This window comes from Sparus aurata, chromosome 10 (assembly GCF_900880675.1).
Source record: "Sparus aurata chromosome 10, fSpaAur1.1, whole genome shotgun sequence".
NCBI lineage: Eukaryota > Metazoa > Chordata > Actinopteri > Spariformes > Sparidae > Sparus > Sparus aurata.
In genome coordinates, this window is record NC_044196.1 from 23,487,164 (window position 1) to 23,502,771 (window position 15,608).

The 15,608-nt window shown below is 38.8% G+C and overlaps 2 protein-coding genes across 2 annotated transcripts in view; both read left to right on the forward strand.

The window, feature by feature from the left end:
• Positions 1 to 2,517: 2,517 nt before the first annotated feature.
• Positions 2,518 to 6,951, forward strand: rwdd (RWD domain containing 4). Its single transcript, XM_030429610.1, has 8 exons — positions 2,518 to 2,717; positions 3,455 to 3,535; positions 3,699 to 3,808; positions 4,383 to 4,533; positions 5,039 to 5,147; positions 5,950 to 5,999; positions 6,098 to 6,100; positions 6,194 to 6,951. Exons 1-8 carry the CDS (start codon positions 2,694 to 2,696, stop codon positions 6,224 to 6,226), a joined length of 561 nt encoding a protein of 186 aa, XP_030285470.1. The 5' UTR covers positions 2,518 to 2,693; the 3' UTR covers positions 6,227 to 6,951.
• Positions 6,952 to 7,595: 644 nt separating this feature from the next.
• The window catches only part of LOC115589630 (uncharacterized), a 33,673-nt gene continuing 25,660 nt past the window's right edge, over positions 7,596 to 15,608 (forward strand). The window contains exons 1-9 of the mRNA XM_030430642.1: positions 7,596 to 7,636; positions 8,290 to 8,398; positions 8,589 to 8,648; positions 9,921 to 9,959; positions 10,074 to 10,151; positions 10,514 to 10,829; positions 12,432 to 12,631; positions 12,742 to 13,157; positions 14,186 to 14,340. Coding sequence (XP_030286502.1) covers positions 8,312 to 8,398; positions 8,589 to 8,648; positions 9,921 to 9,959; positions 10,074 to 10,151; positions 10,514 to 10,829; positions 12,432 to 12,631; positions 12,742 to 13,157; positions 14,186 to 14,340 — 1,351 coding nt within the window. The 5' untranslated portion in view covers positions 7,596 to 7,636; positions 8,290 to 8,311. The remainder of the gene's footprint in view (positions 7,637 to 8,289; positions 8,399 to 8,588; positions 8,649 to 9,920; positions 9,960 to 10,073; positions 10,152 to 10,513; positions 10,830 to 12,431; positions 12,632 to 12,741; positions 13,158 to 14,185; positions 14,341 to 15,608) is intronic.

The following is a 15,608-nucleotide window of genomic DNA, read 5'->3' on the forward strand; positions in this document are numbered from 1 at the left end:
GCCTCTATCCCCACTGAAACATTTGTGAGAAAACAGTTTTTTAATCGCAGTTATAATTTTCACATAACTCAGCGGTTTACTGTACACATATAGAACATCTCAATATGATTACTATTCATGGTAAACTGTAGTTCTTTTGACCTGTGGAGCCCTGGAGCATCCACACAGGTTTTGGTCAGTGACCAATCACTACTAGTTTATATTTTTGCATTTACTAGAATAACACACTGCAAGTTGCCCTCTCAAATTAACTGCAAACGTCTGGTCAGGTTGTTGTGATGTGTGACTGCTCTTCTATAGCTCATAATTATGCCATTACAGCAAATAGAAATATTTCAGATATCCTTTGAATGTGAACGTAGAAGTTAAAATGACTTTTGTTAGATTGAGGAATGCCTGTCCACACCAGTTCATACTGTAATAATGCTCTGATATAGCAGCCGGTCCTAAAAACCTTCTGAAGTATAAGCTCCAGGCGCCCTCTGGTGTCACTAAAAAGGTTATTTTCTTACTAAGGCAGAGGAGGTTGTCCCTTCACCCAAACAGTATAAATATATATGCACCAACAATGACCTGATCCTATTAACAATTATTGTGTGTGTGTGTGTGTGTGTGTGTGTGTGTGTCCGTGTGTGTATCAAGGCCTGGTGTATCTTCCTCTCTCTGCTCCATTGTTAAAACTAAAACTCCACCAAAAACTATTGTGGCTTTCAGCAAGAAGTCTGTTCTGGAAAAATATCAGCCTTGTCCTTTGACAAGTGATTCGGAAAACGACAAGTGTATTTGTTTTCTCCAAAACATTTGACCAAGTAAACCTTCCATCTTATCAGAGGAGAGCAATAACTGAATTCACTTCAAAGTGAAAGCCAGAACCTTTTCAGCACTCTCCTCTCTCTTCATCTCTCTTGATCCTCCTCCTCCACCACAGCCGCCTTCTCCACCTGAGGGGAAGAACTCAGAGGATCAACATAATCACTAGTCAAACACCATGTGTCGTTTTCAGCTGCACAGTGAAAGTGATCACCGCTTCCTCCACACTGAATGGTGCTGCTGGCATTTAACATTACAGTCTTTAGTCCATGTATTATTGGTTTAGTACATCAAAGCAAATTCATTTTCACATTGCGGCTCTAATTAAGCAAATTTACTGTAACTTTATGTGAGAATTGCATCAGCTTGGTTCAGCTTGGTTCAGCTCAGAGTGGTTTGGATGCTACAAATATATACACAATGTATTATATTTACTGTTATAGTTTAATGCTGTACATCTAAGAAAATATTTTCCACTACTGCCTGCTCTATACTCACTTTCCTTAAAGCTATTTTCAAATTACACAATACAAACATCAGTAAAGGTTCAATAATGGGCCTATAGTTTGTATGTCTTAAATAATGTATGTTATATGATACAAATAATGAGCTACAGTGTGAGAGCAGTGAGAGTGAACCAAAAGCTCCTTCTGCTGATCAGTTTCATGTTTCCCCGATGGTCTTGGTGCTTGTAGCACACACGTCTATTTTGTAGCCATTGTGATTTGATTTTCAAAATCTTGCACTTTTGCTAAAGATAAAGACGAATACTAAAGCACTAGTACCAGAATGTAGGCTTTTAGCATTTATACTATTTGGATTTTTGTGTTTATCGTTTGTTTTTCGCTTGTGTATTGATAGAACTACAGTATATATACATACACATTTGTACAGTCATAAGTGTTCATACTAGGGATGTAACCAGAGAGAAAACAAATGACATCTGACAATACTAAAGGATTATTCGTGGTTATCTATCATTCAGGACAATGTGCATAAGCGTTCCCTTTGGGCCCCTCCAAACATCCACGACTATCCCTTCTAGTAACTGTGCTGGCCCTTCTCCCAAATGACCCTCTATAGTCAGTCCCAGTTCCATATTCAAACCATTCTTGGCAAATGTCTAAATTTCCATTTTAATTTTTTTTTCTTGTCTTGTTGAAAGAATATCCATCCCAAAATTTGTTTTTTACACTTTTTCTTATCCATAGAATCACAATATTTAGCCTAATAATAATATCATAATAACCATGTTTTGCTGGATATACAGTATCTGGGTACACTCTATTTATTTATTTTATTTGAGTATGTTTCATATTAATCTCAATTTAGGACACCCCCTTATTATCACAAATGTTATTCTCTTCATGTACCTGGTAAATAAAATATTGATAACTCATATGTGACCATTTGAATTAAAAAATTGTTCAACCAATTTCATTGCATGACGAGCTGCTGATTCTAATGCTGATGTTTGTTTGTTTGTTTTTTATTCGATATCCATGTTTACTTACTTTTTGAAATCAGATATCTTCACATGTGGCCTCTCAATGGTTGTGGTCACCTTTAATATTATATATATTATATTATATTTTAATATAAGTCAACACCGCTGCTGCTATGAAATAGTATACAATTATATTTAACATTATTCATAAATTCAGAAAACTGCATCCGTTATTGATGAGGTTCAAAGTTCACGTAGTGTGTCTAACTGCGCATGCGTATATTATCATGGTGGCACTGGCAGTTCCAGCTGGTGAAGTTGTGATAATATTAGATAGTAAAGTTTTAATCGTAGGAATGGGTTGTTAACTGTTGGAATTTTTTACGTTTCATACTCAACACAGAGAGTACATCATACAGACACAGAAAGGAAGACCATGACAGCCAACGAGGATCAAGAGGTACGAGTGAACGATGATGCAGTAGTGGGCTAGGTGCTGTTAGCGGCTAACTGCTACCTAGTTGACACTGGCGTGACTGTTAGCACAAGCTCAGTCTCTGTACCATTTTAATGGCAAAACCAGCATATAAGTCGACTTTTATTCAGTGTGCAAGAGTAATGATGAGCTCAAACAGCTGTCAAGCCAGAGTGTCAAATGCCTTTCTAGCTGTTGAGCCCAAATAAGCGTCTTTCTTGAAGGGGATAATGTCACGCCAATGTTCATTCAAAAATCTGTCAAATTAAGGGGTTTAATCATAGAGAGGAGTGCGTGCCACACAAAGCACAAGTCGAGACATTTTCTGAACAAGAAAATGTCCTTGAATTCATTCGGCGTGTGTGTTGTCCACCAAACATCTATATTATAACTATTGTCAATGATTTACCGAAGTCATATGCAACCACTATACTGTATCAATAACGTGAATAGCGGAGTGGTGACGTTAGACAGTGTGGCTCTCGCAAATTAAAGGTTGAATTTGGTAGACGTCCTTTTAATGTCGGGATGATAACATGAATGCCAGTTTTAAAAGATAGCTTACATTATCTCGTGAAAGGAATTGAGTTATGTTCTATGTTGCCCACCTTTGTCAAGTTGAAGTAACCATATTTCTGAACGGTGTTTGGCACACAGGAGGACAGGTCTGTGTTGATCTTCTATCTGACTAATCTCCTGTCACTCCTTCTCTTCAATCCCAGATGGAGTTGGAGGCTCTCCGCTCCATCTATGAGGGGGATGAGTGCTTCAAGGAAATCAGTCCAGTTTCCTTTCAGTTAAGGGTGAGTGCTGTCCTCTGATCATACCCTGGGCCTCCATAACACCCTCTTTCAACAGTATTTTAATCAAATCAAACTTTTTCCCTTGTACTTTATGACCTTTGAAAAATTCCTGGGAATCCCTCTGGACTGGACTTACCTATTTGATTTTAACGTTAAACAACAGATAGGAGATCTCGAGGACACCAAAGCATTCATCCTGGATGTCACATGGCCAGAGACATACCCTGAGACGGCCCCACAAATCTCCCTCGATACCTTTTTCAACAACAGAATGTAAGTTGCAAGCAGGCTGCTGCACTGTCAAATAGCCCTCTTCCGTTGTGCATTGCTTGATATTTGAAACCCTGATGGTAGATTAAAGAGTGCAGAATCTGGAAACAGTTTTTACCTTTTGCTCAATCAACCAATAATACCATGATTACTATTTATATAGTGGTAGAATAGAGTCAGATAAAGTTTTGTCTAGAAAATCAATGAAGTAGATTAAGTATTAAACATTACATTTTCTGTAATGTATATTTCTCAAGATGAATGTCTAAATATGGTGCAAACAATCCACACTGCCAGCAGTACATTTATGATGAAAATATACCTTTAGTTAGTCCTTTAGTTATTTCATAGCTGCCTATAAGTTGTTGACTTTAGAATACAATTAGTCTAATCGTGCTCTATTCAGCCTGATAAATACTAACTATGTTCACCATAGAATTTTTCACACCCTACACATGGGGTATATAAATACGTAAATAACTTGGGTCCATGACCAAAGTGTGACACTATTGTTGCTGTACACATACCTTGTATGATGGTCAAGTTGTTTATCTCCTTTGTGATGATTTAATAACAGCTCTGCAGAGACAAAGCAACTGATCCTGTCGAAGGTGGAGGAGCAGGTGGAGGCTAACCTGGGCACTGCCATGATGTACACTCTGTTTGAGTGGGCCAAAGACAACCAGGAGGCCCTCATGGAGAACCACAAGCCTGTAGTCACTGCTGTGGTCAGTGCTCTAAAATATATCAGGACAGTTCTGTGTCTTGGGTGTAGAGGTGTTTCTGTGCTGCTCGATCCAAGAGAGCTCCTGTCAGATGGACCATGATGGGCATTGTATAAGATCATGTTCCTTGAACTGGCTCTTTTTTTCCCCTTTCTTTAGAAATTTAAGGTTGTTGACCATTTTTTGCTACCATTTGCAGAAGGTTTAAAGCACTGGTACAGTAAACACTACAGCTAGATATCACAAAGACTGCCCCAAAGAAAAAAAAACTGGCCAAGTCACTCTTATTTTCATTTTATAGATTGATATATGTAGTATATTGATATATAACTTTGCTGATTCATTGTTTTTTCCTTCCACGCGTTTCTCAGTTTCTCTTTACTTTTCCGCATCAGTTTCATAGTAGAAGTAGAGTACTCATCATTTGATGTTTGAACAATTGTTGAACAAATAGCCAGAGTCATCGGGGTTGCACAAAATAGCTGCTGCATGTCTCTTCTCGTCGCAGACGTTGACGTCCAGTAGTGAGGTTACAACTACCACCTCATCAGCCAAGAAGAGGGAGAAGAAAGAGCAGCTGACAAAAGCTCAGAAGAGGAGGATCATCAGCAGAACAGGTGCGAGTCAGACAGTCCACAATGAACGTGAAAAATGGTTTGGTCTCACTACTGAATGATTGACACCAGCACTGAGGTTCGCAAAGTATGTGGCAAACGTCACGAGCAGCAGCTCATATCACCTGTCACTAATCAAAGTTAATTATTGTTGTTTATTAGCCACAGCCAGCAGGGCCAGGGAAGAACAAAAGTGCAAGTTAATAAACACAGTTGTTAACAGTGCTGGGTTTATAAATGAAAATACAGTCGTTTTATAATCACCCTGAAGCCGAAGGAATGTAGCATAGCATTGCTTTTTTAGCAATAATACCATCGTGCTCTGTTATGTAATTGCTGATATGAGGGAATACAGTGACGGGTCAAGAAACCTATTTGGAACAACAATTTGGCAAACAGTCAGATGATCACCCAACTTTCAGATTTCTTTTTGAATTTTGTATCACATAGAGCAGTAACACGTCATCAATGTCCATTTTCCTGAGCTGCTGACACAGCTGGAGCATTTAGGGTGTGCTTTGCGCCTCTGTTTACAGAATGTTATGGTGTATCAGTTTGGATCTACGCATCGTTATTATAACAGTAATCTTTCTTGGTGTGGGCGGAACTTTATTCTATGCAATGAGGGAGTATTAGAAAGAAGCACTTACTATCAGTTTGGTTGAGATGATGTGGAGAAATTGAAATTGTAGCTTTGTGGAACCTGCAGACTGCTTGCTGTAGTCACTGCAGTCAGCAGTGATTGTGGTTTTAGTCAACGGATCACAGTGCATATAATCATAATCAGAATGATGTCTGCTTCCAGATAACAAAGGGGAACTGCCAAGAGGTTGGAACTGGATTGACGTTATTAAAGTAAGTACATCTTACCTTTTCTTCACAAGATCCGCCTGAAGTGACATTCATCATTAACTTTCCATGTTCTTTTTCTCCTTCACTTCCCGATCCTCCAGCATGTGAGTAAAAACACCCTTGGTTAAAATTTTCTATTTAAAATCCTTCACATGCTGCCATGTATCATTGTTTTCTCCTGTTTTTTTTTTTCGCAGCTGAGTAAAACCGGAGGAAAAGATGATGAGTAGGCCTGAGGGCAGTGATCTGGTGCTGCTTTATACAAGGAGGTGCAGTACAGCCTGATCGTACTGCAGCCCGTTGATGCTGCTGCTGCTCCTGTCTAGATGCCTTCACATCCTTCACCAATCAACATGGCTGCTTCCACCCTGAGAACCAAAGCAGGCTGGGTAATGGTGGACTTCAGGTCACACACACCTCCGGCTAAACTGCAAATTTGAGCTCGGATATATTATTATTGCAGTGTTTTATGTGCCTGTGGTGTTTGTGGAATGCAGCCAGGTGAAGAAGACCAACATCATCAGGTTTTCTTCACCGTACACAGTTACACAGCACATCAGGTTGGAGCGTGAGATACTTGCTGTCACTGCCATGTTTTCAGTCTGTCAGAGTAGGCCCAGTGTCAGGCACTGGAGCCAGAAGTGATGCAGTGTGGTTCTAAACAGATGTGTCAAAGTGTCACGTAGCATCCTGCTGTTACTTTAAGGTATCATGTGACTTTGTGAAAGCAGAAAAGTTTTTAATAACAGACAAAATGTTACTCCTTGCCCCATTTTCTTTTGACAAGTGTTTCTTTTCCCAATGAAGAGAAAACCTTACATTTTTATAGATAAATAAAACCATATTTGGTGTACTGCTTGTGTAATGTCGTTTATCATTGCTTTGGTGAATTGTGTATGGGAAAAATAATTTGAGGTCAATGAATAGTGTCACATTAAATGCAGTTTTTCTATCATGTTCAGCCCATTTTTGTGTAAATGAAATAACCAGATGTGCGATTTATTTCTCAGGACAGAATAACAACTCTTAATGCATTACTTCTGTGTGTAATACTTGAATAATAAACACATACCACAAGGCATATGTAAAAATCTGCCATGATTAAGTTATTTAATTTATTCACTTTAACTCAACATGATAGAATCACTTGTAATAGAATAACATTTTAAATTTACACGTAATTAAACAGGTTAAGTCACTGTTGTAGGCATGTGTGTGAAAAACTAGCAGCAACAGCTGTCTTTGAAGTTAAGCCTGTTATTGGGTAACATGGTCACCAGCTCTTGTATTCATTTAATAGCAGTGACAACTGTTTTTAAGATACCTCATGGTCGAAATTTCTTGTCTCTGGCTCAGAAGTATGAAGCAACAGAATTGTCCCTGAGTTACCAAGGAAGTTGGGTGATTTTAGTGATTTTAAGGATAGGTGGACAGATCCTCTGTAATGTTGCTGGTCATGTAAGAGTTCAATGAGCTGAGTTGAAATTCTACAGTTACTTGAATGTTATGCGCGCTTCTATAAGGAAACAATTTAGAAGATTCTATCCTTACAGATACCACCCACTGTTATCTGTGTGAACACACACCACAATACCAAAACTCCGAAGACATCCTGCACATTGTCATCAGAGCTTCATCAGGTTAGATTTATATAGATAGAAGCATTGGTGGCATAGTTATTAAAAAAAAAAAAAAAAACTCAAGACAGGAGCTTTGTGGTGCCTGAATTTGTTTTGAGAGGGTCTGATGGAAGGGATAAGTTTAGAGAGAGTTTCTTCTTAGCCCAAATAGGAATAGATACATGAAAGTTGACTAGTTTTGGAACATAATGGTAACAGGTACATGAAGTACAATTTAACTAGTACAATTGAAATGACAAATGAACAAATCTGTGAAAAAGATTCCATATTTTCTTGTTGTCTGCCCTTAAACTGTGTAGGGGTGGTTGGACAGAACTGGGGGAATTTGTTCTGATGACCTCAGTATTTTAAAAATGCAATACTGTAAAACAGGTGTTCGCGTTTGGCCCATGGCTCATCATTAACTTTAAGTTTTGGCCCTTTAAGGGAAAGAGTTTGGGCACCCTGTACCAGATGAGCTGAACACAATCATACAACACAATCACTGGCATCTCGAGGTAATGACAGTCTGTTCATTTGGAATGAGCTGATATTGCTATAGGACTCTATATTATTTGTAGGGAAATGTGTGTTCACTATCACACTAAATTGTGTAAAGAAATAATGACATTTGTGCCTTTTAACCGTTTTATTTTGAAATTTACAATCGGAAGGTGGGCATGTCATCCTGTACCCATGACAGATGGGTGTGCGTCATCAGACGGCGGTGACAGAATGTGGACTTACTACAGAAACGGGCTTATCCCCCTAAACAAGAAGAAGGTAAGTGGGTTTTTTTTTATATTCGCTAATTGGGATTTTTGTGGTCAAGTTTCTACTGACCATAAAGGTAAACATGGAGAATTGTTGTATTCCACCTTAATATAGACAGTTTCAGTTTTGTTAGCATATTTAATACAAGCGGAGTTTCAGTCTCTGTTGTAATAATGAGTCGTGGTACACTGTCTTGCAGGAGGATAAAGAGGCTGTAACGCTTCCTGCTATAAACTGTGGCCGAACTTCGCTCTGTCAGGTGATCTCTGTACATTTTTGATATCATTAAGAAGCTGTGTGACTGCAGGAAATAAAGCATCTTAGATAACACTTTCAAATGACCACCAGGAATAAATGTTACATGGTGGTTTATAGTTAATTAAACTTTAGTTATTTAACTGTTAACAAACAATCGAATACTTTATAAACCATGTATCAAGCAACTGTTTACCATGTAAGTTATAAGTTACAACTGATGTTTATAATCCTTTTTAATTGTTTAATGAAAGGTTAATTAAGCATTTTTTTTGTTGGTCAGCAGTAATTATTAACTTCATTTTAATTTATTGTAAATCTACCATTTATTAAATGATTAATAATTACAATTAAAATATATATTTGTATATTAGTTTACATAGCCTATATATGTATTTAATAGAGAAACCAAAGTTTTCTTATTTTTGACTTTAGTATGTATTGCATCTTCAGTATTAACACTGCCACTTAAGCTTCGGATGTTATAAATTCAGATAATGACTGAATTTTTATTCAACTTTATTCACACAGATATATAGCTGGTAAAAAATGATTGGTATGCAGGCACGACCAAAAAATGCACCAGTGTATCTTTCAGCTGTCCATATAAGTTACAGCTTATGTCAGTTCCTTTGTTCATTCTCTTGGTTGGATAAAACCTGTGAAGCAATTTAAAGGGTGTCTCTTTGATTTTGTTGGTTAAAAAAATAACTTTTTCCCAACAAGTATCTCCAACAAATGTGGGCTTGGATGATACAGCAGAGGGTGTACTTCAGTATGTTCTTGAAACGTTGATGCCTTGCCTTTTTTATTGTTAGTTTACCACAAAAACAAGTTGTTTGAGTTGCATCTAAAAGCACATTGTGATTGTCATTTCCCTTAAGACCTTTAAATAGTGAATAAATACCCAAGGGGACAGCATCAAAGAAACATGAGAAGTCCTTTGGTGAGACAGGGATCCCATAGTGTTGAATAAATATAAAATAATTATATAATTGACCATGCTGGTTGAATAACCTTCTCTTATTGTTAAACCACTGTTTGATTTATTTATTTTGATACAGAATATGTCTGTTGTTCCAGATACACAAACTGTGAGCGGTAAAGTTCTGTCTGTAGTCAAGATATTTATTTGTGAAATGAATTAAGTTTAAAAGGAATTTTGTCAACATTATGAGTTGATAACAACTTTTTAGGTAATAAAATAACACGTTTGGGTGAACTGTCCACTTATCACACCCATCCCTGTGTCGTCTCGCATGCTTGCGTATTGTAGAGCGCAAACAGGATGGGAAGGGACACAAATCACCTCAGAGTAAGTGCTTCCGGACAAAATCAAAGTACTAAATGTCTACAGGTTTAGTGTTCTGTGTTCATTCATTCCTGGGCAAACCTTAAAACTCCCGTTTGTCTCTTGTACCAACTACAGCTGCAGCAAACACGCAAAACCAAAACTGATCACCAGGACAGAATAACTGACAGGCTGCACCAAGGACAGTTTTTCAAGGTATGTCCTTTACAGAAAAATTATTTTTAAAAAAGCGTGAATCTGTAAGCCTGAAGCAGGTTCAGTACAGAGTAATTCAATCAGGAGAAAACAAAACCAGTGAGAAGATGAAGTAAGATACATTGTTATTGTGAAGAGAAGGAATAGACTCTGGCGCTTGGAGTAGGTCACCATGGGAAGCATTCCAGCTTATGAGGTGTTTGCAGTATGATGGAGCCTAGACATGACAGGTTGTAACTGGATGAAGGGAGTTTAGGGAAAGCTGGAGACTGTGCTTGTGACTTAGAGGGCATGTTTCATTTCTCAAATCACCTGCCAAACTCTCGTTGTATAGACCTAATGTGTTTTTTAAACTGTTAAAGGCTGCAGATGCTTTTCTAGACCTGCCTGAATGTGGGAAAACAAGTGAGAGCTCATCCAAGTTACTAAGGAGCATAAAGGCACTCGGAGAGGATGAGAACGAAGAGGAAAGAGAGAGACGTGACAGAGAGACGGACAGTGGTACTCATCTGTCTGTGAGGTCAAACAAAGAAGATGTGGATGAAAGAGGTGACAACAACCTCCCAGCGACAAACATCTTGTGTGGTATGAAGACTGAAGAGGGTCGTGGGAAGCAGGAGCCTCCATCGCATGTTGAAGAGAAGAGATTCATGATCTATATATGTGGCGGATACAAAGGTAAGTATTAACAAATGACACGATTATCTAATTGACTGGCAGGTCATTATCTAAATTGTGTTTTGGGATCAATCTTAAATCACTCTTTTCAGTCAGTGTTGTGAATTGTCTATGGTTACATGTATTTACCTTCTGGTGTGAGAAAGTGAAAAATGAAAGAAAAGTTGATACCACTCACATGGAGCCAGCAGGGGGTTAGCTTAGCTTACAGCTAGAAAAAGACAGCTGACCTGGTTAGATCGAAATGAGAAGACATTCATACAAAAAAGTATGACTATATTGTAGTATATTAATATATATTTTAATTTACTTTGAGGTCTAGTTTCCTTCACAAGGACGAGTTGGTACGAACATTTAACATTACCTGACCCCACTGATACATAATGTATGTATGTGTAGGGTTTTATGTTTTGTTGTTTATATTTCCTTGGTTTAATTTTATTTTATTGTAAAGGTCTCATTCATTTTCTCCTAATGGCTGATGGTTTATAAACGGTTAACCCTTAACTGTTGGAGCCAGAGCACAAACTGCTGATCAGCATCGATGTGGTTAACCATCGCAAAGGCATACTCATTGTATGAGCTGTGCAGGTCTCAAGTTTCCACAACACACTTGTGTGTGCCAAATACTAGACCAGGATTGGCTTCCAAACATTTTGTGATGTTACAAATCATGCTCGCAGGCCCAGCTCTTAAAATCAGATTTTATTAAGCAAGAGAGAAACCCTAACCCTACACTTTCAGCAGATGAACATGAAAACAGTCCTCTTGTGTCAGACGGTGCACATACTTGTTCTATGAGGAACACAAAGAAAAACATAGTTTTGAGCAGAGGGGGGACCTTATAAACAGCCTTCAATAATCTTGTTTTTACACCCAGTGGTTTTAACTGTCGATGTTGTTGATGTCATTGTTTGGTGTGGTTACAGAACACACTTCTGAAACACCCAGGTCAGAGGTCAAAAAGAAGATTTTCAGAAGTTTTTCAGCCTTGTGTTAGTTACTATTAAAGGTGCAATACGTAACAATTAGCCACCTGTCGAGTTCATATTCAAAACAGAGGCAGCATATCACCAGAGTAACTGCTAGCTGCTGCTACCTGTAGCTAGTTAGCTCACTTAGCGTTGCAGCTAGTGGTTTGGACTGGGAGCTGTTGAGTGTTTGCTTGCTGGTTAGCATGCTAACTTTATGAGATGTCTTTCCAACACAAAACAGAGACACATTGTCAAAACTGTGGTTTATTCACACTTTTGATCTTTCTTTTTTATTTCAGATTTTTCTTTCTTCCTTCTTTTTCAGCTAAAATGTTTACATGTTGCCCCATTAATACATAATAATAAAAATTGTATTCCAGGTGCTGTGTTTACAGCTCAGCTTACCCAAAATATTGAATGAATGGTACTTAAAGATAAAGTCTGCATTTGTGGTTTTATTCCAGAGCAGTTCCATGTGACTTTCAGCTCCATCACCACAGTATTTGGCTGCAGTATGTTTTATTCAGTTTATGCACATTGTCTTGTGCTTATTAAAAAAAAATCACAATTGACATACAAAAAGGATGTAACAGTTTTTTCTCCATTTGTATAAATGTTTTTGATTCAGACACAGTTGCAGAGAGAAGTGCACTCATGGAGAAGGTTTATCCCAGACTGTATCTGTACTGTAAGCAGAGAGGCTATGACTTCAGGATGGTTGACCTCCGCTGGGGGGTTGGAACACCTGTTGCTGAACAAAATGACACTGTTAAGCTACATGTGGAGAATCTCCAGCGATGCCAGAAGACACAGGGTCCAAATTTGATTGTAAGATATCATCCTGTAGTCTTATTTGACAGGACTAGAGTGCAGTTTTTCAACAAAGAATATCTTTGTAATTAGATGATGAATTCACTGTTTTCTGTTCTGTTGGTCAGCTTTTTGTTGGACAGAAGTATGATGTCCGGACCCTTCCCTCTACCATCAGCAGAGAGGCATTTGAGGCCATAATTAGAGTGATGGAGAGAGGCCAACAGGAGATGTCCAGGAGCAAACCAGTGGAGGACTTTCCTGCCTCGGGCTCCCAGTCCAGCATTACTACAGACAGCAGCTCTGGCAGTTTTGTCAAGGATTCTATTTATGGACATTTTCTACATTTTGGAGAACAGGCTACAGATTCTGGACTGCTAAGTCAGAGCTCCCAAGACTCATTTTCAGAAGGAGAGGAGACCACACTCAGCCCCGTGGGTGCAAGGAGCTGTGGGGATTTGGTCAAGGACCTAACATTACTCCAGATGTGCTATAAGCTGGACGAGAACTGTCTTCCTCCTGTCTACTGCTTACTTCCAATCAGGTGACAACAAATGTGCTGATCATAGTTTATGGTGTGGGGTCAGATCATGTCATGATTTATTCTCTTATATTAAAATATGTTTTGGTTTTCAGTCAAAAATAAGTAGGCCTTTGAAATATGTTTTGTTGAGTTGTGAACTTACATTATCCCAAATGTTTCCAATAATGTTTTTAAGTTTACTCAAGATTTCATATCATTGCCTGTTGCAATAACTCCTGAGAGGACAGTCAGGGAGTGAAGAAGGAAGCCAGAGAATGAGACTAAAAATTACATGAGTAAAACTTTAAATTATGACCTTGTCTGTCAACACTTTGAGTCACCTCAGATTTTCATGGTGGTTGTTTTACAGTGTGTTCCCCACCAGCAAAGCAAATTTTGACCTTGTGATATAGAAGCTGAGATGGCAAGATCTTTTGTGTTTATCTATTTATTTTTTCTTTTATTTAGTGTTTATCTGCCCCAAACAGCCAGATTACTTCACTTAGCTGAAAAGGCACCAGGGGTGCACATGTGTGTGTTTGAATTCAGGTCAACCTCTGAAGGACCTCAGTGGTCAGCAGAGTATCTGGTTGCCTCTCCTCTCCGTAACGTTATTTTCATGAAATAAAGGACATTCCCCCACCAGCTCCAGTCAGAAGTCAACATTACAGAACACAAACACCTGACAATGGAGGTCACCTGCACAGATTGCCCCCTGGGGACAAATAACGTTTTTTGAATTAAATTGAATTCAGTTGGATCACTGCTGCAGTCAGGTTGATAAACAGGAGTGATGATAAATCCACTTTTTAATCCCAAAAGTAAAACAATTATTTTTTAACTCTTCTATCGATGGTAAACAGTTCCGGATCAGAACAGAGTCTGATGTGACTCCGGGTGTTTATTCCTGTAGAGGAATCTGGAACTGCACCGACTCTCCTCATCCTCATCTCTGACTTATCATTCCGTGACATCAGTAGGTTCAACATCTGAAAAATATGAACATAAATGTAACAACCCCATTCATTATCTCTTGGTGGCATTCACAGATTTCAACATCCTGACATATTGAGTGTGGACAGGAAGCGCAGGGAACAGGCAAGGAAGGACTGGAGCACTACCTGCCAGAGGGTGTGGGGAATTCTACAACGCAACGCATCTGAGGCACTTGGGCAAGCGGAGGCATCACTGTTACTCCGAACAAGTAGGGTTGGAAAACTTGTGCAGCTCTGTATATTATAGAAGTTTCTCCTTAATCCCCTTGAACACAGAAATTATTCCACTGTGCTGTTTGATACATTTCTACAGGTGATTCAGAGGTGTAAGTTTGGAAAAATTGCAGTGAAACCCATGGATAATACTAGCTTTTAATGGCTGATACATACAGTGCTTTGCAAATGTATTCACCCCCTTGAACTTTTCCACATTTTATCACGTTTTAACCACAAATGTAAATGTACTTTATTGGGATTTTATCTGATAGACCAACACAAAGTGGTGCATAATTGTGAAATGGAAGGAAAATTATACATGGTTTTATTTTTTTTTTTTACAAATAAAAACAGAAAAGTGTGGTGTGCAAAAGTATTCATCCTCCTTCACTCTGATACCCTTAAATAAAATCCAGTGCAACCAGTTGCCTTCAGAAGTCACCTAATTAGTAAATGGAGTCCACCTGTGTGTAAACTTATCTTAGTGTAAATACAGCTGTTCTGTGAAAGCCTCAAAAGGTTTGCTAGAGAACATTAGTGAACAAACAGCATCATGAAGCCCCAAGGAACACACCAGACAGGTCAGGAATAAAGATGTGGAGAAGTTTAAAGCATGATTAGGATATGAAAAAATATCCCAAGCTTTGAACATCTCACAGAGCACTGTTCAATCCATCATCTGAAAATGGAAAGAGTATGGCACAACTGCAAACCTACCAAGACATGGCCATCCACCTAAACTGATAGGCCAGGCAAGGAGAGCATTGATCAGAGAAGCAGCCAAGAGGCCCATGATAACTCTGGAGGAGCTGCAGAGATCCACAGCTCAGGTGGGAGAATCTGTGCACAGGACAGCTATTAGCAATGCACTCCACAAATTGGGCCTTTATGGAAGAGTGGCAAGAAGAGAGCCATTGTTGAAACAAAGCCATGCAGTTTGCCACAAGCCATGTGGGTGCAAAACAAACATGAGGAGGAAGGTGCTCTGGTCAGATGAGACCAAAATTGACATTTTTGGCCTAAATGCAAAATGCTATGTGTGGCAGAAAACTATCACCCTGAACACACCATCCCCACCGTGAAACATGGTGGTGGCAGCATCATGCTGTGGGGATGCTTGTCTTCAGCAGGGACAGGGAAGCTTGTCTGAGTTGATGGGAAGATGGATGGAGCCAAATACAGGACAATCTTGGAAGAAAACCTGTTAGAGTCTGCAAAAGACTTGAGACTGGGGCAGAGTTTCACCTTCCAGCAGGACAAC